Raw genomic sequence first — 24,212 nt, forward strand, 5'->3', positions numbered from 1 at the left:
TGGAAGAAAATAATTGTTTGAAAAATGGGATAAATAGGGTGGTAGTTGGCCAGCTGCAGTTGTCCCCGGAGGAAGCAGATATTTGAGACCCATTTTAGTCTAGTTTCAGACCTGGTTTTAGTACCCTTGCTCAGCTTGATTGTTGACCTTTATCAGGAAAGATACAGAGTGTCAGTATCAGTATCAAACATTATTTTGGTCACAGGTTAAAGGTAAAGCTAAAGGGACCCCTGACCATTAGGTCCAGTCATGGCCAACTCTGGGGTTGCGGCGCTCATCTCGCTTTATTAGCCAAGGGAGCTGGCGTACAGCTTCCGGGTCATGTGGCCAGCATGACTAAGCCACTTCTGGCGAACCAGAGCAGCACACAGAAATGCCGTTTACCTTCCCGCCGGAGCGGTACCTATTTATCTACTTGCACTTTGACACGCTTTCGAACTGCTAGGTTGGCAGGTTAGCATAAGATAAAACATACGACTTAAAACACACAATTAAAACAGGTAAGGAATAAAAACTAGTAATTAAAAGTTGATTATATTATACATACGTAAAAATATAGAAACAGAGACAAACAGTTAAAACTATAAGGGAGGGAATGTGAAGGAGCACAGGTCTTGCATTTTGGGCCTAGTTTGTGGCACAAACCATCCTTTTGATGAATATCCATCATGGCAGTGCAGAATCTAGCAACTGAGTATGTAATATGGGTTTTCATCTTGGAAGTAGCAGGGAGGTATAAAGTTGTTCTGGGAATTTATGTAATATAGGCAAGATGAACCTAGCTTGTATATCTGTATAGTATTGGCAGAGAAAAAAGATATGTTCTGTTGTTTCCAGTTGCCTAGAGCCACATGGGCATTTCCTCTCCCCATATGGTGTCTTCCTAAAGCAGCCCTCCTGGATGGCTGAAGGGAGGGCCTGGCAACAGGCCAGAGTGAAAGCCCTTCACTGTTTTGGAATTTCAAGGTTAGTTATATATGGCATCTGGGAGGTGAGGTATCTTCTGGTTTCACTGATTAAAATTTGGGGGGACCTGGCTGGATCTGCTTGGCATTTGGTATCTTCCATGTGCTGTTTGATGCTTTTTTGGCTTGTTCATACTCCATGTCGAATAGGATCTGCGGGGTGAAGCCTAGAGTTGTTGTTATGTTTATCATTTCACGTTTCCATGTCGTTTGGAAACTGACCTTAAATGTTAAGGGAGCAAGGCCACATGGGAGAAAGGATAGTCTTAGCCAGTAATTTAGTGTGGTGAGCCATCCTCTAGCCTAGATTCTTACAAATCCAGTTTCGAGACATGTGGTAGCTTTGGAGACGTGTTTAGGCACTTGTGGGGCTGATCTTAAATTTTAGATTGTACCAGTTCTAATGGTGCACAGTTGGCAAGGGGACCTAATTGGGCATAATATACAAGCTGCACAATGGATTTGGCCTCAAACAGTTTGAGGGCTGCAGGTATATATTGTCCGCCTTTAGTCCTGAGGTACCTGAGCATTGCATTTGCGCTTCTCTGGGCATTCCCTGCAACATAAACCTTGTAGGCATTTCTACTTTCCGAGGAGTAAAGGGTTATACCCAAATATTTGCAGCAGGTGAGCTGCTCAGTCTTATGGCCACTGAGCAGTCTTATGGCATGAGCAAGGTTTGGGCCTTTTGGCAAAGCACATGATCTTGATTTTCTGATAATTTAGTTCTAGTCTGCTCTCCTTGCAGTATGCTGCCAGTGTTTTCAGGCCTATAGGAGTTCTTGAGAGGATTGCTGCGTCATCAAGTTCAGAGGAAGTGCAGCCTTGTTGGTGTTCCTTGATCTTCCAGTGACTTTAGACACCACTGACCATGGTGTCCCTGTGGAATGACTTGGGGATGGGGAGTTGGAGGCACCATTTTACTGTGGCTCTGCTCCTATTTGCAGGGCTCCCTTGGGAGGAAGGGTGGAATAGAAACTTCATACATAAAATGCAAAATATATTAATATACAATCTGTGTGCCAGAGTTTCCCATATGGCTTGGGTAGTGCTAGTTTCAACCAAGTGTTTGTGGGCAGAACAGCAAGCCAGGCACCTGTTCCTATGATTGTGGAACCTCTTCCCTTCCTATTGGCAACAATAATGTTAAATGCATTTATCTGAAGTGCCATTTCAAGGTACAGTTTTTTGAAACAGGTTTCAAGACCTTCCTACTTGATTCAAGTTCCAACTTAACCTTAATTATTCTTTTAAAATAATTGGTATGTTTAATGTCCAACCACAAGATGTTCCCAGATGAATGTATCTTGCTTATAACCATGGACAGTCCATGAGATAATTTCAGACTCATTGGTAGAGTTGCACAATTTTGCTTCCTGGATGCAACTAGAGACTGGAGAACAGGTTGACTCAGTGATTCATAATTGAAACCAATGCTTAATGATGTAATCCAGAGGCCATGGCTGCAGCCATCTATGAAGCTATTCATAACAAGAATAAAACTACTGATCAAGTGTTTAACAGAGTATCTCTGAATGAGCAACATGCTGTAATTCAGTGATGTCACATTCTGCTTGCATCATTGCTTTCTACAAAGCAGAATGTGCAACACCCTAAAAAAAAAAATGCTGTTAAAATTTTGTCATTAGAGTCTGACAATCATTCTTTATTGTCTACCACACAACTGTGGGCTAAGAGCCTATGAGAGGTTGCAAAATACGTGCATGGAGTAATGAACGTTGGGATTCTTGGTATGATCTCTTACTGTTGAGAGAGGTAACATCTCAGAGATCCCCTTTGAGACCCTGACTGAGAACTCTGGAAGTGGCAGATGGGAGAAAGAGCTGCTCCATTCCTGTCCTTTGGGTCATTGCCTCTAGAGTATGAAAGGATAACAAATAGGACCAAATCCCACCAAGAAACTAAACAAAGCAACAAATGCAGGGAGGACAGGGAGGGGAAGAAAATGGATAGTAGCCAGTCTACAGGTGCAAGAAAAATCGAATTTATTAAGCTTAAACTTCCCCAACATCTCAACAACCCTGAGTTCCTGAAAGAATGCCTTTCCTCACATATACCAGCCTGTGTATTGAGAACATATAGTTCAGTATGATTTGCAGGAGTTTCTCCAAAAAATATTCTAGAAATACAAGAAGTCTGCTCTACAGTAACTTGGAGCATGGCTTTCAGCATGTCTGCCCCTGTTCTGTGGAATGGCATCGTGGCAGAGACATGAAAGGGACCCACAATCTGTACCTTCCAGAAATAACCGAATACGTTTTTGTTTTGACGAGCATTTCCAGCTGGATAAAAAAGCCTCTGTTTTAGGTTTAAAAACAATACAAAATTAACCCCTCTCTTCAGTTGTTTTTGTGCAGTCTTTAAAATGATTTTAGCTGTTTTTTATGGTGTGTCAATAAATCACCTTGAAATGTATGTAGGTGATTCATAAATTGTTATTAATAGCAAAAGCTCATCAAAAGCCTTCTTCTGGGTGCAACTGCATTCCAAAGTAAGGCAGATGGTGACAGGGAACAGGACCCTTTAGGCTGTGGCACTATCTTTCTTCCAGAATTAATGGCCTACTCCTTAGAGGCAGGAATCACTATATGTTTTTGTCTTGTCCTGTGCCCACTTTATCATAGCTGATTTAACCGTTTCGTCTTGTGTATTCCATTTTAACAGCAAGTTATACATTCTTGAAAGTACCTTAGTCTTTGGTTCTAACAATTCTGTTTCTAACTTCGATTTCTCCACCTGGAACCCTAGCTTTTTGTCATTTTTAAAAACTTCTTTAATCTGAGCATAATGTAACCAGTCTCGCACTTTATCCTTCATTTTCTCCAAACTCTGCAATTTCCAATTGTCTCCATCTTTTTCTAATATTTCCCAATATTTTGGCCATTTGGCCTCCATATTGGGTCTTTTTCGGGCCTTAGCTTCCAGAGGTGAGAGCCACCTTGGAGTTTTATTTTCCAATAAGTCTTTGTATTTTGTCCAGACATTAAACACTGCTTTCCTGACAATATGGTTCTTAAAGGCCTTATTGATCTTAACTTTGTCATACCATAAGTATGCATGCCAACCAAAAGCATTGTTAAAACCTTCCAGGTCCAGTACGTCAGTGTCTTCAAGAAGTAGCCAGTCTTTTAGCCAGCAGAAAGCTGCGGCTTCATAGTACAACTTTAGGTCTGGCAGGGCAAAGCCCCCTCTTTCTTTCGCATCTGTTAATATCTTAAACTTAATTCTGGGCTTTTTGCCCTGCCAGACAAATTTAGATATATCTTTCTGCCACTTCCGGAAGCACTCCGTCTTGTCCACAATCTGTAGTGTTTGAAACAAAAACAACATTTTTGGCAATACATTCATCTTAATAGCAGCAATTCGGCCTAACAGAGAAAGCTTCAATTTTGTCCAACTGTCCAAGTCTCTCTTAATTTCAGACCAACATTTTTCATAGTTATCCTTAAATAGACTCAGATTTTTTGCTGTTATATTTACCCCTAGGTACTTTACTTTTTTAACCACAGTTAGTTCTGTTTCTCTCTGAAACCGTTCTGACTCTGTATCTGTCAAATTTTTTCCCAACACCTTAGTTTTCTGTTTATTTAGTTTAAATCCCGCCACCCGACCAAAGTCTTGTATCAGTTGCAATACTCTTTTTGTACTAGATTCTGGCTCCTGCAATGTCAAAACTAGGTCATCTGCAAAGGCTTTAAGTTTATATTGTTTTGCTCCGACCTGAATCCCTTCCACCAACCGGTCCCCTCTGATCATATTCAAGAGCACCTCCAGAACCGAAATGAATAACAGAGGGGAAATCGGGCAGCCTTGTCGTGTTCCTTTTTCAATTTTGAACTCTTCTGTAACCACATTGTTAACTATCAGTTTGGCCTTTTGTTCTGAGTATATTGCATCAATCCCATTCTCAAAACCCCGTCCCACTCCCATTTCTTTTAAATTTCCCTTCATAAATTTCCAAGAGATATTATCAAAGGCCTTCTCCGCATCTATAAAGATTAACACTGCTTTTGTGTTTATGTCTGTTTGCAAAAGTTCCAAAATGTCAATAATGTTCCTTGTGTTAGCAAACATATGTCTACCTGGGAGAAAGCCTGCCTGGTCTTTATGGATTACTTCATTTAAAACTCTTTTAAGTCTACTTGCCAAGATGTCTGCAAATATTTTGTAATCCACATTTAGAAGGGAGATGGGACGATAGTTCTTGAGTTGTGTCTTTTCAGTTTCAGATTTTGGTATCAATGTGATAAAAGCTTCCTTCCACGATTCCGGCGCCCTCCTCCCCTCCATAATTTCGTTGCTGACCTCCATCAATGGTTGAATCAAATAGTCTTTTAATGTCTTATAATACTTGGAGGTCAGGCCATCAGGCCCTGGAGATTTGCCCAATTGCATGTTCTGAATGGCTTGTTCAATCTCTTGTCGTGTTATTTTATTATTCAGGATTGATCTGTTTTCTTGTGACAATTTTGTTAGTCCATTTTTCCCCAAAAATTGTTTAATCTCAACCTCATCTTGCGGCCCTTGAGTATATAATTTTTTGAAATATCTCTGGAAGCACTTTCTGATCTCCGCAGGGTTCTGAATGTTTCTTCCTTAAATTTCTAGATTTGTAACTGTATTTAATTTTTGTCTCTTCTTCAACTGCCACGCTAGCAGTTTCCCACATTTATTTGCCGATTCAAAAGTTTTTTGTTTCATTAGTTTAATCTTCCACTCTATTTCCTGGTTTATCAGTTTAGAATATTGTGCTTGGTGAAGTTTAATTTCTCTCAATATCGGCTGTGATTTCGGATTTAGTCTTAACTTCTTCTCCAATTCTTTGATTTTCTCCAAAATCTTATCTTTCCTCTCATTTTGTATCCTTTTCTTTACAGTATTCTGTTGTATCAAGAACCCTCTCATCACAGCCTTGCTTGCATCCCAGATAATTCTTTTTTCCACCGTAGTGTTCATGTTTATCTCAAAGTAATCCTTCAAAGCTTTTTGGGCCTAGAAAAACACCTTTTCTAATTGCTTTTATTATTGTACATTTTAATTGTTTTATTTGTGAGCCACCCAGGGAATATGTGGTGATCATACACATTCAGTTAATAAACATTAAAAAAAAAATCTGAACATGATGGGCAGGGATGCTCATTATCCAAATCATCCAGGTGGGCCCTATGGACAGGTAAATGGATTTGTGTGGTAGGGTGTGAGTAGAAGGCCTGAGGGATAATTATCCAAAATACTCGGCATGTTTTTCTCCAGATCTGTCTATTCTCATGTGCAGCAGGGAGATACAAGCCAATGTAGTAAAATCTCCACATACTTGACAAAATGGCTGCTTTCAGGTTGGTCCCCAGATTACAGAATACGCTTTTTAGAAGAGGAACTGATTTTTATTTTTTAAAATGGAACACTAGCCTAGCAGAGGTTACTGAGACAAACTGGAAGTCTGTACAACTCACTGTTTGGTAAAATAAGGCTAAAAAACACAACAACAATGAAGGTTTATCATACTGGTTCACACCATCAAAAAGACCCTCCCCCCCCCCCAGTAAATAGGAACTTAAAACTCATTTTTTAAAAAAAATGGTACAATGAGATGGTTGGGTGGAAAACCAAAAATTGGCCTAGATTCTAAAATGTAGGAAAAGTTCCATAATTGCTTCTAGTATGTGAAGATAGCAGTCATTTGGAAGAATATCATCATGTGTGTTTTTCTATACTTTTATTTTTGCCTAAGGCCTAAGTCAATGCAAGTGAAGTTCGTAGCTGAGACTGAACTTTCCACTTGACACCGATGGAAAGAGCTAATCCTGTTATATCTACACTGAATCATCTAAGAGGTATACCAGCTTGAAGTGTTAACCTCCTGACCTTTTCTATAACTGTTTTAATTTGCTATGTCTGCAAATGAGGAAATTAAGTACAACAGTCTCAGGATAACTAGCAGTGTTTACAGGAAAACTGCAATTTTAAAAGGATTTGTAAAGCTGGAATGAAGTATTTCCTGGGGGAGTGAAGGCAGGGAGATGGAGGAGAAAGAGAGCTACACACTGCAGCAATTTTAAGAGGTGTTAAGAAATATTAGTTTTATTTTAACCAGTTCACAGCTGAATATTTATTCTATAAAAACTTTACAGATTGTACAGTTTATATATAGTTCAAACTACTAGAACAACAAAAAAAGTAGGTCCCACAGATGCAAAAATACTGTACCAATCCAAGGTAAAAGCAGATTTACACACTGTACAACTCTCCACTAGGATGAGGTGGTCAGGCTCCAAGTATAAAGTTCCAAACTGTACAAAAATAATGTTTGATTCCTTCCCCCCACCCACCCGCCCCCATTCTTCATACATTCAGTAAGATTGCAAACAGATACCCAAGTATAGATATCTGGAGTCAGGAATCATCACACACCCCTGAAAGGAATGCAAAATAGGTATTGTTTACAAAGGTCACTCTTGTGCATCAATACTGCATATTTTATGCATGCTGATCCAATAATGGCAATCTGCACATGGAAAACAAGCTTTCATGAGCATAGTGCCTTTCTGGATGCAGTCCCATGAGCACAAAAGGGCACTGTGCGGGGGGCGGGGGCAGGGAAGAGAAAATTGCATCCAGCATCTGGGTGTTGCAGTGTGGTACTCTTGTATCAAGAATGCACTGCCAAACAGATGGATGATTCTTCTAACTTGAAGGCAGAGGAGCCGATTTCAAGAACCCACTCTCACATGAAATCAGCTGACAGTGCCGATCGTCTGGCAGTGGAGATTCTCATCCACTGCAGAATGCATTCAGCCTGCTGCTGCTGCATGGAAAGATCTCTGGATCAGGGCCATAGTGTATAATTCAAACTAAAAACAAAAGATATTAAACATCTAATATAAGGTAAGGTGGTTTTTTTTGTTGTAAAGAAAGGGAATATTTAAGTGTGCCAAAAGAAATTTTAACTTATTAAATAAAATAAAATACATTTTTTGGTGTAATTCAAACAGAAGAACAAAAAGAGCAAACTAAAGAACCAAAAAACAACAACAAAAACTTATATAGAGTTGTTTTCTCACCCAGCAACAGAAGCAATTATGTAGTTAAAATAATAAAACCCACTAAGACTAAGCTATCCATAGTATATATGGTATTTCAGTGATTCACTAATACTGCAAATGAAGCTTCTTTTTCAACGACAGACTGGCTTCTTTATGCTCTCTGGGTAGGAATTGGGCATCCTCCCCCAAACAAGAAGGGCTGAGTGTTTTTTATAGCATAAATCCTGAGCACACTCATTTTTTTTAAGGAGGTGGGGATTGGGGGGGGGGCAGGGAGAAGAGACAGAGAAAATAGACCATTTAATTACAGGGTTTTCTTTTAAAAAATAATTGTTTTTTTCTGAATGCATCATTACTTGAGGTATTTAGAACCTTCCTCAGAATTCAAGGCAACGCCTCTTCTCAACTAACTCTTTTGGGGCAGTGAAAGTAAGGGCTGGCCAATACCCGTTTCAATTCTGTACTCTAGTGAAAAAATATCTCATTGCTTCAGGACCTTCCTGCCACATACAAAATAACGCAACACCTCATTTTATCCACCTTTTTTCTTCTGATACAGTACTAGCCAATGATAAAGTAGAAGACAAAAGTTTGGTAGTGCACTCCATTATAGTTTTTTTTTTTTAGTTCGTGTATATAAAGAAATATAATATATATATTTATAATCTATATATGGAGAAAGGAAATTTGTTCAATGCTTAACATACAGTACTTCTTTAATTTTTTTTAAAAAAAACCTTGACAATAAAAAGAAGTTCTCCTCAAGCTTTAGTCCCACTCTTTTCTGAGCGCTGGACTTTTAAATTCGTTTAGAGCATCCATAAAACCCAGATGTCCCAAAGTAAATACAATTCCAGTGTCAATGAGCATCTCTTCAAAATTCATCAATCTTCCTCTGCAAGTATTTCAACATTGAGTCCATTCCTTGAGCAGAACCCCAAATTTTCTTTAGAACTTCACACTCTTTGTCATTTGCTTGTTCCAAGTCCACCTTCATAATACTACGAACTAAACCTTTGGATTCTTCAAGTACCTACATAAAATGAAGAAGATACAATAAGCATGTGGTTATACAAAACAAGAAATATGCCGTGGTTAGGCATAGTGCAAAGATGAGTGTGTGTTGCACACTCACTGGTTAGGGCAGGTGCCTCCTTGTCGTGGGTGGAGGATACTGCCCTCTTTGCAATATATGAGAGGAAGGGCGAAGCCCAATGGCAGCTATTCTGTTGCAAATGACAATTTTAATGATCATTTTGGCTGCTGTACATTTTCACTGTATATATTGATGGAGACCACCATTCCAATATATCAATACTTAAATTATAAGAGAAAGAGAGCAGGTAACAGGCGCTGTGAACAGAGGCACCCCGCCACCAAACACAATACATAGCCACACTCAGGGAGGAGATAGATCACTGAGGGACGGGAGAACTGAATTTTACCCACTCCTGTGTTAAATGAATGGCTACCATTTGTTTCCATGGGGGAAGGGAATCAAGGCATGCACCGTCTTTGAGTGGGGGTTAACCCCTCTTTGCATTTATCTGATCTGCTTTCTGTTTCTCGGCCATGCTTGAGTGGGATGGAATGTTGGGAAATGGCTGGCTAACATGGACAGAGAGGGACTTGAGGAGTCCCTAAGCTTTATCCAGGGATGCCGGTGGCGTTGTGGGTTAAACCACAGAGCCTAGGACTTGCCGATCAGAAGGTCGGCGGTTCGGATCCCCGCGACGGGGTGAGCTCCCGTTGCTCGGTCCCTGCACCTGCCAACCTAGCAGTTCAAAAGCACGTCAAAGTACAAGTAGATAAATAGGTACTGCTCCAGTGGGAAGGTAAACGGCATTTCCGTGCGCTGCTCTGGTTCGCCTGAAGCAGCTTAGTCATGCTGGCTACATGACCTAGAAGCTGTATACCGGCTTCCTCGGCCAATAAAGCAAGATGAGCGCCGCAACCCCAGAGTCGGCCACGACTGGACCTAATGGTCAGGGGTCCTTTTACCTTTAAGCTTTATCCAAGGACAGCCTGGCCGCCTCCACCTCAGCTTTCCCAACCTGATCAGGAGGGTCTGAAGGGGAACTATGAGCAGGCTCAACTAAATGTGCTTACAGTTCACTGCACAATCAGAGACATTATGCACAATCATAATATTTGGTAACTAGAAAGATGTAACTCTTCCTCCAAGTTAAAAAGAATTGGCCATTGCTCTCTGTGTCTGCCACATGGAGTGTAGAAATGAGCAAGTCGTGAGCACCTGTCAGATGGTACACGATGAAGGGAAACACCTCAAAGCTGGTGGTAAGGTCCTCTATGCCAGCTGAGCTGAAGATAAGCTGGCATAGCTTGCTTATCCTGGCCCAGCCAGCTGAGCTGAATGTGAGCCCCTTCAAAAGGAGTGCAACCAGAGGGTTAAGAAGTAGGCTTCAGACATCTGAAGGCAGCCCTGTTTAGGGAAGCTTTTAAAGTTTGATGGACTATTGTATTTTAATATTTTGTTGGAAGCCACCCAGAGTGGCTGGGAAAACCCAGACAGATGGGCAGGGTATAAATAAATTATTATTATTATTATTATTATTATTATTATTATTATTATTATATGTGACCTAGCAACTTGGCTTGTTTTCCTTCCGCAGAACAGCAGCAGCTGCCTCACTGCTGAACAGGATTTGGATCTGGTGTAACTCTATGCTGACTTGACTTACACCAGCTTGCTTTATGCAGGCATCCTGTGTATACAATTGCTCCCTAAATGCCTTAACTGTGCTGGAACCTAGGTGTGGGAGTTTAAGAATTATGACAGAAAAATAGTATTTTCAGTAATGATTATGTAACACAGAAAAAAAACCAAATAATGTTTGTTGCATCTCTGACTCTGGTTCATTAATAAGCAGCTCAACCTATGCATAGCGTAGCCAAGAGGGTTGCATTGAATACTATTTTTTATTATGTAAGTAGGACTTATGCAGGGTGGAACCCTGTAGATTTAACCCTAAATATTTCTTGGATGTGATGGCAGGGTGGTGGGGGGTTGGTTATTTTTGGTCTGTCTTATCCAAGCAAATATAAACAGAAACAAAACACTGGTATGGACACACTGTTCAAATTTCAAAGCAGTTAAAAGGAGCTCTTTCTATCTACAGTTTAGAACAAGATATTTTTGGCTAGCTACCTCAGTACATCTGTGATCTTTACTCTAAAATGTAAGACTAACTTTATAAAGCTCTCGAGGTTCACTTTCCAGATTTATGTAAAAATTCCCACAACATGTGAAAGAGCTTATTTAAAAGCTGTATAACAAGTGTGGACAGCTTTCATGTGGACATTAGGATAGTTATATGTCCATGGGATCAGCTCACACTCACTTCCCCCTCCAAACAAGCTGTCCCATGATGTAGTTGGGCATGACTTTATGCAGATACAACAGCTATTCTTGCATTCATGGCCACTGGGGAAAATGCTGGCATAATTACGGAAATTGCTTCTACCTGCATATTTTTAAATTTAATTTAATTATTGTTTGATTTTATACCAATGTTGTATATCTGATATTAGCTGCCCTGAGCCTAACTTCGGCTGGGGAGGGTGGGATATAAATAAAACTTTGTTGTTGTTGTTGTTGTTTGCACACAACCCAATTGGCTTCCCCATGTTTTGGGGCATATTCAGGGCTTGGGAGGGCTCAGCACTGCTCAAACACTGAGAAAATTCACTATGCGAAGTGTTCCTTAGCCACTATAATAACTACAAATCACTTATTCAGCCTTAAGTGAAATAAGGTAAAAGAAACTTACAACTGAATTACATGTGACAAGTTCCTTAATTCGAACCATGACTTCTTGTGTGAATGTTCCTGGCCAAAAAACTTGCGACACCAGTCCCTTGGCACATGCTTCTTGTGCAGTCAGTTTCCTTCCACTGAATAACATTTCATTCGCCTGAGGAAAATAGCAATGTTCTTTGTAACATGAAATACGATGAGGTTATCAAAACATTTTGAATACAAACCTTGCTGTTTCTAGAAATGCCTCTACAGGTTGGAACAATTTACTGGCCTGGACTATTTCTTCTTGTTTTGTTTTTCCTTTTCCATGGACTGAAACAAAATCAAAGACTAAATCTACCACTAATAAATATTTAGTGCTAGCGTGCAAGTCCCTGTCTAGAAGTGACACAGTTACAGTGCAAGGGGTTTGCAATATAAGCATGGCATACAATTTAGGTCTCTCAACTGAATTGCTTTTAAAATGTGCACTCTGCTAAAATCTCAGTATAGATCTTTGCATCAGATAATGAAGGAATTGGGAAACAACCATTAAAGAAAGGAATAAAAACCCCAAACATTCTTAGAAAGGTATTTTCTAATGTATCTTTTCTTTCGCTGTCCTTATCATTGTTGAATAAATGAGTAAAACAAGCAAGTATGCCCTTAATTACAACCTTCACTGATTCAGATTGGCTTAGTTGATTGACCAGCCAATTAAAGCCTGTAGCACTAGACAAGCATGAAAGCAAATGACATGGTGGGATAAACAGAAACTCTGCATAAGCAGCAGATACTAAATGATGATGCCAAAAATTTGCTTAATAAATAAATAATGCTCTTAAAAACTTTTTTTATCCTGTAAATATATTACATACTTGAAAGATCCTGCAAATGCAATGAGTTTCACATTTTTAATTGGCTTGAATCTAGATAGTATTATGTATCTTTAATTATGAAAATTCGATATATTTTCATATTGGATGCCAATGAGAATTGCACGCCCAAATTCCTCACATCAATGGATCTTGTAGGTAAAAACTGTTGGTGCCAAAGTAAGGTAAACACATACTGCATTATGACATATCCATTTATAATAAGAGACTATGGGGACAAGTAGTGCAGAAATCATCCAAATAAATAAATACCTAACTTGTTCCTGAAACAGAGCTCGCTCCATTCAATGAGAGCATCTCTTCTTTTTTTAAATTGAGACAAAGCATTATTATAGGCAGATCACAAACTTTGAAACAAAAGTTTGTAAAAATAGGGACTTTGATTTCTGTTGTTCTTGTTTAATCTGGAAAGCAGTCTAGTTTGTACAGGTAAAATTGAGAACAATTTCCACTTGAAATCGTTTCAGCTAGCAGGACTTTGGCTTAAATGATCCAGTGCCATCACAGTCTGCTGCCCATTTAAGTTTCAGCCAAACACCCACTTGCATATATTTGAGTATCAAACTTCTTTGTGCATCAGATTACGGCATACTGTTTTTTCAGTGAAAGCCAAGTGTGGTTGCACGCAACACAAGCAAGTTTGGGTGAGCACACAAATGCCAATTTTTATTTTTTTGACTTAAAAAATGGGACAAATTGTGGACCAAACAGGACAGGGGGCTCTGTATCGCCAAAATGGTATTGTTCCATTTTTAAAGGGAAGAGGTGGCAACCCTAGTTCCAATGCAACTGAGCTGCTACTTCTTATACAAAATACTGGGGATGCCAACTGTTATACAAGTTACCATGCAAATATTATAGATGTATTTTAATTTGGACACACCAGCTTTTCAGACTTTAAAATAATGGCTTAAATGGATTTAAACTGTGATAAAAATTTCAGATATGGTGAAAACTGAAATATGGATAGTGAATTCAAATTAATTTGTGAACTAAGCATGATGCATGAAAAGAGCTGACAGACTGAACATATTTTAGCATGACTAATACTTGGTTAAATAATGGAGTGGCTTTGCGCCATATCACAAAATGACTCACAGACATGCAAATGGGCGTCCCCAAGTTTACAAATGTGCAAGCTAAGGCTCAAGAATATAAAATCCTCTCTTATGGCTGTGGGGTGAAACAGTGCTACTGTTGCACAAGAAAGCCCACAAACCTTTCATTTGTAGCCGTAGTCTCACCCAAATGTGTTATCTAATATCCAACCGCACAGTCACTATCAAATGTACCATAAAAAAGATTTTTATATATACTTTTTTAATGTGTTAAAGATCCCCCACGCCAGGAAATGTAAAGCTTTTTTCTATTTAAAGTGTGTTATACAAGTTGAAAGAGTAAGCTGTTAATCATATAAACGAGTCGTGCAAAATTCCAAATGCATGTACACATTCATAAACTCAAAGCATGATGAAGACTCTCACCCAAGAGTCCAAAACTCAATTAGAATTGTTGCAACTTCCTGAAATCACAGCATTTTTTAACTCTTTGGAGGGTTGAAGAACTTTGAATAATTAATACAGAGACTGTAACAAGACAGCCACACAAAGGACCTCTCACAACAAAGGACACCCAAAATGTCACCAGCATTATCACAAAATCAAATCAGTGCTACTATTAACATATGCCATTCAGCTCAGATTACAAGCTTGCTAAACTGCAATAGTTCCACTGATGTCACTAACATCCAAATCTTGACAGGACCATTACTACCCAAAGGAGGTATTTACATGCCCAAAGAATGTTCTGCATGAGCATCTATGGAAATGTGATTACAGCTGTAAAATCACAGGTTTGGAAATTCCGTTTTTTTTAAAAAAAAGAAAAAAGGGGAAAAAAAGGAGAAGCAGCAGCTTTGACAATTCCTATACATCTCAAGAAAGAAAATGTAAAAAGGCAGGGGGGAAGGGTGTATGAAAACACCAGGCTTCAAACAAGAAGCTGTGATTAGATATCAGAGGTTTTCCTATTATTATGTTATCTGAACATGCCAGAATGCAGATATAAGCATTTCAGTGCATGAGAAAATATGAGCAAAAACTGAGCTGTCAACTTTTTAAGATGCCAACTGATTAGACAGAAGCTCTATTCAAATGTCATCAATTTTACCCTGTGTAATTAAATGCATTTCTAAACCTATGAGAGTTTTATCAGCAGGAGCTTGAAGAGAGGAAGACTAAATTTAAGCAAACGTTACTTTAACAAAAATGAACGGTTCAGCCACATGTGTTTACAATGGTATTCAAGACCAATTAAAAGTCAGCTTAAAAATGTCATTTATCATTACAAATGATACTGTTCCTTTTTGACAATGGGAAATCTGATCACAGATCTGCCATGTAATGGCTTCTTGGGAAGCCAAATCCCATGACAAATATTTCAGTGCTGCTTAATCATTATTTCTGTCTATCCTGGGGAGGGGAGAAACGACTACATTGGCATTTTTATTATCGCCTATTCAAATAAGTCTGAAATATCTGTAAAGACTGCACTGTAGGTCTATCAGTGAGAAGCAATGCACAGCCAATGGATTATTTTGCCCTTTACAATCATGTATCTTGGCTCTGAGTATTGGAAGACTTGTTCCCTGCCTTGCTAGACTTTTCCCACCTGGCCTGGGAGGGTGGGGCCCTGACTGACTCCAGCTACAAAAGCTGAGGCTGCTGAACAGAATCCTTGGCTCGGGTATTGTTTGGGCGGGGGGTCGTTGCTGTTAATTTTTTGTGTCTTTATGCTGGCTCTTATATTGTTCAATTTGGTTGTGTACTTTTTGATGTTTTGTCTACTGTTTATGACTACTTTTGTTATGTTTGGAGTTACATAATTTTCCATATGTTGTAAGCTGCCTTGAGCATGGTTTAAACTTTGGAAAGGTGGCATACAAATAAAATGACTGATTGATGTATGCAAAGATTGAATATATTTTTGTTTATTCCAGAAATAATACACAAAGCTTTATTATTTTTATACTAAGACTTCTTTATCTAATAATGTGGAAATGGTACCAACTGGGCGAATCTGATCATTCCTAGATAAAATTACAAGCATGTTGGGATAAGCAATAAAGTAATGTCTACAAATGGAGACCATTTGTCTACAAATGGAGACCATATTGTACTTGACAATATCCATATTCCAACAAACAATTCGCTCCACATTTCCATTCACAATGAATCAGATAATCCAGAGTCTATTCTGTCTTGTTAGAGCCTGAGTAGGCAAGTTTCTTCCTGAATACTAATTCCACTGCATGGCATCTATGGCGTTGCTTATACCTTTTCTCCAATTTAGTAAGTTTTTCAAGACCCTGTATTCATTCTCCAAGGACTTTTAAACAAGGGCTGCCTGACTAATAAAGATATCCCCCATTAATATCTGGAAGGCATTCCCTCATGTCCAATTCATCACTAAAATGATCTATAACTAATTCATTAAATTTCATAGATATATAACGCTCAGGGGAAAGTGATTCAAAAACTTGTAGAATTTTGTAAATTAAATATACATCTGAATCTCTAGACAAGGGGAGTATCAATAACGGTTTAAACTCTCTATGACAGTGGAAGTTAAGGTGTATAAAAGCTTGGGGGGGGGGCACAACTACCAAGACTCCAGGCTGTGATTAATATAAGCTAGACACCAAATGTCTCCTTAAACCAGGGTTACAATCGCCAAAACAGAATGCCTAGTTTCGGTTTTGGGGCCAGACGCCTCAAAAGTCATATTTTTTAATATAACTTTTGGTTCCTGAAAGTCGTTCTGATTGTGCAGATAAAATATCAGAGAGAGAATTCAACAGGATGTGTTAGTATGTGAAAACCGTCAGGATCCAAGAATCCCCAGGCATTCACTTCCAGATGGTAGAGACATCAGGTGCCATCCTGGCACCTAGGTATCTCCACTTGGTTGCAAGTGGCCGATGACCAGGTACAAAATGCACCTGGCAAATTTTGAATGCTGCATGCATTGTATTTGCAGGATGTGTCCATTTTTTTACTTCCATCCTGATACATACTCCTTAATGAAAGTATACATTCACCCTGACCAAATTAAGTTATTCACAAACAAGCTAGCATACATAAATTATATTTCAGACAAAGAAAATCAACACAGCTAAATACAAAAAAGGTTTGATTAATTAGTATGATAATTTTTTACATTTCCGAAGCCCTTGTTAATTATATTTAGTTTTGATCTCGCATCTCTTTATGACATAGAAACTAGATCACTTATTTGAATCTGAGGGTCAATGGCTTCTACTCTGAAACTTTTCTATTGTACATGGGCATATGTCTGGGGTATCCACTCTTCCCATTACCGTTTGCTATAGCTATATAGCCAATGACTGTAGCCGTAAGAAAAGAACCCATTACTGGGACTTCCGGGTTGGTGCCTCCGGTAATGGCGGAATTCCTCTGATTGGGAGGAATTTGCCCCGTGGGAATTGGGTCTGGCCGCCACGGCGAAGGTGGAGACCCGTAAAAAATCACAGGCGGGAGAAGCCTGTGAGCGTGGGATTTGGCGGGCACCTTTTGCGCCTCCCTTACTCGCGGGGAAACCCGGTTTCAGGGGTCCAGAGCGACATGAGGTGAGCGGCGCGGTGCTTCGAATCGACTGCTTCTTCCACGGAGCAAAGCCGCATAGCTGTTGCCGGAGAGTGCTGACTTTTTCCTGTGGACAATTTGGCTTTAAAGTAACTACCCGTGAGTAGAGCTGAGGCGGGAGAACTGGATTTTTAAAAGTTTAATTTGGCATCGTAACGGGGAGGTTCAATACAGGAAGTCCGCCTTCCCCTTTTGTAAATAGACTGAAGCAATGAGGCTGCAAGCTGAAGTCTTGGAAAGCCTATTGTAAAAGACTGAATTTCCATCTGTAAAGAACATTAAATCCCCCCTTGGAGGCAGGAGAAGGGGGGGGGGGAGTTGTGGACTAAATATGCCTGCAGGAGAGAGTGAAGAGTGTTAAAATACCACCGCTCAGACCCTGGAAACGGGCTGCTAGCAGGACTGACGTCTTTTAGATTATACACTGACAGCGTTTAGAACGTTTATTGACAGTTGGCTACAAGAGAAATACATTGCTTTTACTGTCTCCGGTTGTTTTTAAAAAGGAGTAAAAGTAACTGAAAGTTGATACTAACTTTGGATTTCTTGAACTGTGCTTAAAAGAGGACACTATTGATTGATATATTGATTAATATAAATAGAAACTGTTTCCCCCTAGTGGAAGCTTCTGAAATTGGTTGTTTTTTGAGCTGGGCTAGGGGAATTTCCAGCTGCAAGATAAAAAACTGTGAGACTCTGGGACTGACCTTGAATTTTTAAGTGTTATGGCAAATGGAAAGGAAAAAACAGACCAGCAAACCGCAGAAAAAACATTAAGGTCTGGGAGGACTTTGCAGCAACCTAGGAGAGGCTCAACACCAGGTCTCCCTGCTCCTTCTGCGGCTGCTTCCATATCAGTTCACTCAAAATCAAGAGGAATGTCGACAGAAGAAGCCTTGGCGATTGCATTAAGTAAGATAAATGATTCAGCTTAACAAGAAAACAGACGCGATAAGTGCGCAAGTGGATGCTGCAACTGCTAAAGTTGACTTAAATACAGAAAGTATAAATAATCTGGGACAAAAGGTGAATATCAACACAGAAGCTATCCAGAAATTGATACAGGAATCTATTTTGATAAGGCAGACTGCGGAAGAAGCCAGGGAGAAAGCTGTTGCTGCTGAATGTAAAGTAACAGAACTTGAGGCAGAGAGAGTCCCAGCCCTACAGAGGCAACTTGAGGAACACAAGTTGACACTTGCTATGACTGAACTTAAAGAAAAACAGATGAATCTGAGGATCAGAGCCCTACCTGAATTTGAGAAGGAAAGTTTGACAGATTTTCTCACACAGGAATTTGCTGACTTTTGGGACTTGGACTTGGACCAAGAAGAGTTTAGAATTGTGAGGGCCTTTAGACTTGGAAGAGGAGGGAAAAAAGAAGACCAGGGAGAAGAGTCGGTGGAAGAAGACTGGAAAAAGTTTAAAGACTATTTACGGAAATACTGTAAAATTAATGAATGTTAGAAAAATGTTGGAATGAAGTTATATGGCTTTAGTAGAAATGTTATAAGGAATTAAGGACAAATAGATTAATAGAGTATTAAAGGGAAAATAAGGTTAGAATGTCTTAAGATAATTATAGGATTAAAAATAGAGGAAGATGGAAAGGAATTGCTGAAAGAATTAATAGAAGTGGAATACACAAAGGGAGGTGTGAGGAGGTCACGGAAATAAGGGAATGAAAGATAAGATATTGAAACTATTTGATGTGTTTTAAATTGTGTTTGTTTTGTTTTGTTAGTTTAATGTTAGTGTTTTGTTAGTGTAATGTATAGTTGTTGTTGTGTGTTGTGTTGTGTTGTGTTGTGTTGTGTTGTGTTGTGTTGTGTTGTGTTGTATGGTTTTTATTCTTTGTAGTGTTTAAACTGTTGGAAAAGGTAATAAATATTATTTTTTAAAAGAAAAGAAAAGAACCCATTACTTTCAAGGCTGTTAATCAAAAGGAGAGAGAATTTAGCATAAGAAGCTTTTCTGCTATTTTTCTAGTCCAGAAGAGTCAATCTCAGCATCACTTGCAGAAATGGAACAATTAAGGAACGTATCCAGACTTAACATTGCAGTGGGTTGGATCCAAAGGTTCTCTTCCGCTGGAAGGACTCCTTTAGAGAAATGGAACCTTTGGTTAGTTAAGTCTGAATTATGTAATATGGGTATTCCTCCAGGCTGCTCTGCTAAATTACAGAGTACTGAATGTTTCTCCTGGGAAGGTACACGGTGGAAGTACTGCACCTGGGAACATATATATGTTTGACTCAAGAGGAAACATTTCATGCAAATAATATCCCTTCAAGCACCTTTAAATGTAGAAAGATTTAAAAGCTTGGACAAGGTGTAAGTTACTTCTAACTGGCACATGGCTGCTATTTGCTTAATGGTGCTCAAGTTCTACCTAATTCTATTTCATTTGCCAGGACATTACTGATAAGATACTTACAGGCCAAGATGTTTCTGGTTAAATACACTACAACTGAAAGGCTATTTTGAAATGGAGGCCTGGGATCACTGAACCAGTTTTATTACAAAACACAACAAATTAGTCACCTATTCAATTTTATTAACACTTCAAAGAACAAACCTTTTTTTACAGGGCCATGTTTCCCTTTCAAAGTTGCAGTGGTCCTTCCAGCTAAAGGTAAGGCCAAATTGTTAAAGGAACACAGGCCTTCAACTAGTAGGTCAGGACCCCAAACTCGGTTGTCAATAGCAAATCACCAGTTAGTTGTCTTAAAAAGAAAGAAATAAGCCATCATCTTAAGAGAAAAGAGAGAGAGAGAGAGAGAGAGAGAGAAGGGGAGGAGAGTGAAAGATGGATCTATATAGTAAAATAAATAAAAGAGGGTCTATGCTTCTATATTCATAAACCCAACAAAGCCTAGGTTACTGCACCCTGCCATTCAATAGGCCTAAGGATATCACTGCCTTGGGATAACTCAGTCGGTAGAGCATGAGACCCTTATTGTGGGTTCAAAGCCCCACGATGGGGAAAAATTCCTGCATTGCAGGGGATTAGACTAGATGACCCTCATGATCCCTTCTAACTCTACAATTCTACAGGTCACATGCTGCCAGAAGGAGTGACAAGCATGTCATGAGTCTGAAAAAGTTGTCCAGAAGAAGAGGTGGAAGGCAATGATTGATTGATTGACTGGATGGATGGATGGATGCATGTATGCAGTGGGACATAATGGACATTTCCACAATGCCAACTGGAATGTCTATTAAATTTGTTGTTCTAGGATTTGGTGATAGACTAATATTATGGCCATGGTGTGTGCAACACCCCATAGGACCTTTTTCCTTTGCATGCTGGCATTACGAACCAGAATCTTGAAAAACACTTTCATCTTGGTTTGCTCCTGATTAGCAAACTGACATTTAGCCACTAATGCTTTTTCAGATATAACACAAACCCATAGTTTAGACAGAAGGGGATTGAAAAAGGTAGCTAGCAGGTGGAGGAGACAAAGTGGGAGCATGTGGTCCAAGCACTAGTCCCAGACAGGAATCTGAAATTCAAAGTGGGCATTATGCCTCCATATAATAACATGATTTGTACGAGAATGATCTGTGGTCAACAGTATTACAGATAATTTTACGGTAAATTTGTCTTTGTCTTATAAACTCTTAAGTTTATTTAAAAGTACAGTGGTGCCTCGCAAGACGAAATTAATTCGTTCCGCAAGTCTCTTCGTCTTGCGAGTTTTTCGTCTTGCGATGCACGGTTTTCCATAGGAATGCATTGAAAATCAATTAATGCGTTCCTATGGAAACCGCCTTCCCCCGACCTCTTCTGGCGGGCGGCATTTTAAAATCACCCGGGACAGCGGAGGACTTCTCCGCTGTCCGGGCGATTTAAAAGCCCCTGGGAAGGCAAGCAGGGGGGACAAAGACTTTTGCCCCCCGCCTGCCTTCAGAAGAGGTCCAGGACAGGCTTCGCGGACCTCTCCGCAAGCAGCGGGAGCGCTCCTCAGGCTTCGCGGCCCCGCCGCCCGGCTTCGGGACATCGTTTCGATGCCAGGCGGCGGGGGGAGGCTTTCTCGCCCCGCCGCCCGGCATCGGGACGATGCCCCGAAGACGGGCGGCGGGGGGAGGCGTTCCTGCCCCGCCGCCCGGCATCGGGACGATGCCCCGAAGCCGGGCGGCGGGGGGAGGCTTTCCCGCCCCGAAGCCGGGCGGCGGGGGGAGGCTTTCCTGCCCCGAAGCCGGGCGGCGGGGGGAGGCGTTCCCGCCCCGCCGCTCGGCTTCGGGACATCGTTCTGATGCCGGGCGGCGGGGGGAGACTTTCCCGCCCCGCCGCTCGGCTTCGGGACATCGTTCCGATGCCGGGCGGCGGGGGGAGACTTTCCCGCCCCGCCGCTCGGCTTCGGGACATCGTTCCGATGCCGGGCGGCGGGGGGAGGCGTTCCCGCCTCGCCGCCCGGCATCGGGGCATCCTTCCGAAGCCCGGCGGCGGGAGGAGGTGTCCCCGCCCCGCCGCCAGGCTTCGGAGGAGGTCCGAGGACAGCGGGGAAGACGAGCTGCACTTCCCCACTGTCCCGGAGATTTCCCTATGGGCTGTCGTCTTGCGAAGCAAGCCCATAGGGAAATACGTCTTGCGAAGCGCCTCCAAAACGGAAAACCCTTTCGTCTAGCGGGTTTTCCGTCTTGCGAGGCGTTCGTCTTGCGGGGCACCACTGTATATTATATGTGTTTAATCATTTGTAATACATATTTTTTTTAAAATGTTTAAAATCCTCTTGAATGTCTGATACTCTTCTTAACATACTTTAAAAGCATACCAACATTTAGCAAATAAATTATAATTACAATTTAAGTATTACTCAGTGAGGATTATATCTTTGTCAGAAACAGAAGTACCATAGCCGAGTAAAAACAATACAAGGAAGGAAGGAATTGCCATTTTTAGGCCACTTTCAAACTTACATAGGGGGAAACAACATAAAGCTATTGTTTACTAAGGAAAGTTATCTGGTTTACTCAGACTTAAAATAGTTAATTCAGTATTGGGTTCATTTCTTGTGATACAAAATTATATATGTGAATGCAATGTCACTCTCACACTGCACAATGCATGCCTGAAAGGTATGAATGTGGTGTGAAGACATGCATACTGTCAAGAGCATGTGTATAAATATTACCTTACGCATCATTAAAATATGTAGAACAGAAAGCGATTCAGAAATGTAACACTCTTATTTTCACCTGGACTGGACGCTATAGTTTTATAAACTTGAGAGCTGTATTCTGGAGTAATCTGGAGAACAGACACAAAAATTTAAGTCCTTCTGGGACAATTGCTATTTAAGCACACTAAAATGCATGCTGGACTGCAGCCACTGTTAGCAAACAGACAATGAATGATCAAGAGCCAGAGATATTTGCACACTGAAAGATTGTTAGTCGCTGCCAAAATTCTAAAACAAACTGAAAGCACTCAGGTTTTACATATTAGAACTGTAGAAAATGGTTTCCCAACATTGGAGCAGCTTAAATGCTGCATGGTTTTTTTGTTTTGTTTTTAAAGAAGGAATGTACTTTTATTGCACACAGCCTCAATGCAGACACAATGACCTTAGGAACACTGCCTGAAGTGTACTAATTTAGATGAATATATATAAGGCAAGACAGTGAAACTTTTCCTTTTTAGTACTCTGCTTAAATAAACTGTGGCTCAGTACTCACATAATGCTAAGCTAAACCATGGCGTAGTGCAAATATGCATGTGAGCTCCTGGAGAAAAGATTGTGGTTGCTTTGTCCCTCTTCCAGACTTCCAGCAGTGAGACTTACAGGATGACTGTGTGTGTGAACCCAAGCTTGCAGTTTTGCTCCTCCAAACCACAAACCGTAAACCAAGAGCAAACTTAGCTACACATCGCAGTTTGTCTGGAGTGAGACAAACTGTGAGCCTGGGTTCAGGTGTCATGTTATGCCAAATCATGGCTAATCTCACAGCACCGCAGCAGAAGAGGACCAAAGCAGCCACAACCTTCTTTCTCGGTTTGCACTAAGCGTTAGCTTAAGTTAATTGTTGCATGCAAGCCATGTCATTGTGAGACTAGAGTTACGCTTAGGTCATGTTGGATATGCAAGATGCAAATGGGAGCACCAAAGCTAGAAATACTATTAAATACAGGACATACTTCTTTTACAGATTACTTACAGATGCCAGGCCCATTATTCTTGGGAATGTAAGGGATGAACATCCATCAGGGCTTTGCCCAAATGTCGTATACGGAGTCTGAAACCAAGCCTTCTCATTAGCCCAAACCACATCACACAGAGGTAATATAGATGCTCCGAGTCCAATGGCCGGGCCATTTACAGCTACGATGATGGGCTTCTTAAACTGAATGAAAGTATTTACAAAATTCCTGAAATGAAATAAATATCAAATGAGAATACCTATTTTAGTAACAAAATGCTGTAGCCACCTCCATGCCAAAGCTGCTGTGATAGCAGTCAATTATTAACCTAGGTAGCATAGCTCCACTTTCTTACCAAAATCCAACAGGAGACTATAAAGTTGGTGGATGGCAAATCACTTACAAGGCTCAGAACCATCATTGATGTTATTGGGCAAAAGCGGAAGGGGATTGAAAGGATCAGGTGAGGAAGATACAGTGTCCAGATTATAACCGATAATCTAAATTAGAAGGCAATTGACTTGAAATAAGTCAGTTGTCCTTCAGTACAAATTCCTAACCAGGAATTAAGCAATTAATTGTCATAAGGGGAAGGCTCTGATAAAAATGACATTGGCAATTCCTCCCACCACTGAATCCAATGGGTTCTGACTATATATGCCATTTGGCGTGATCCATGGAACGTAACACCTGCCTAAATTGCGGGTTTACTTTA

The 24,212-nt window shown here is 40.3% G+C and overlaps 1 protein-coding gene and 1 long non-coding RNA gene across 8 annotated transcripts in view; one reads left to right on the forward strand and one right to left on the reverse strand.

Annotated features, from left to right (window-relative positions):
- Positions 1-6,537: 6,537 nt before the first annotated feature.
- LOC309348115 lies at positions 6,538-23,632 on the forward strand. Of its 6 annotated transcripts, none has more exons than XR_014159175.1 (5): positions 6,538-6,820; positions 10,663-10,803; positions 12,298-12,380; positions 15,684-17,098; positions 19,254-19,955. It is a non-coding gene; the product is annotated as an uncharacterized lncRNA (long non-coding RNA). The 6 variants fall into 6 exon arrangements; XR_014159176.1 differs by having other exon boundaries at positions 12,303-12,380; XR_014159177.1 differs by having other exon boundaries at positions 12,303-12,380; positions 15,684-17,092.
- The window catches only part of CDYL (chromodomain Y like), a 99,286-nt gene continuing 82,113 nt past the window's right edge, over positions 7,040-24,212 (reverse strand). For both annotated transcript variants that reach the window (XM_081873081.1, XM_081873080.1), the window contains 3 exons: positions 23,515-23,725; positions 11,821-11,964; positions 7,040-9,062 (listed from right to left, as the gene is read on the reverse strand). In XM_081873081.1, coding sequence (XP_081729207.1) covers positions 8,904-9,062; positions 11,821-11,964; positions 23,515-23,725 — 514 coding nt within the window. In that variant the 3' untranslated portion in view covers positions 7,040-8,903. The remainder of the gene's footprint in view (positions 9,063-11,820; positions 11,965-23,514; positions 23,726-24,212) is intronic.

The sequence above is a fragment of the Podarcis erhardii genome (genome assembly GCF_964252035.2).
Source record: "Podarcis erhardii genome assembly, chromosome: 8".
NCBI lineage: Eukaryota > Metazoa > Chordata > Lepidosauria > Squamata > Lacertidae > Podarcis > Podarcis erhardii.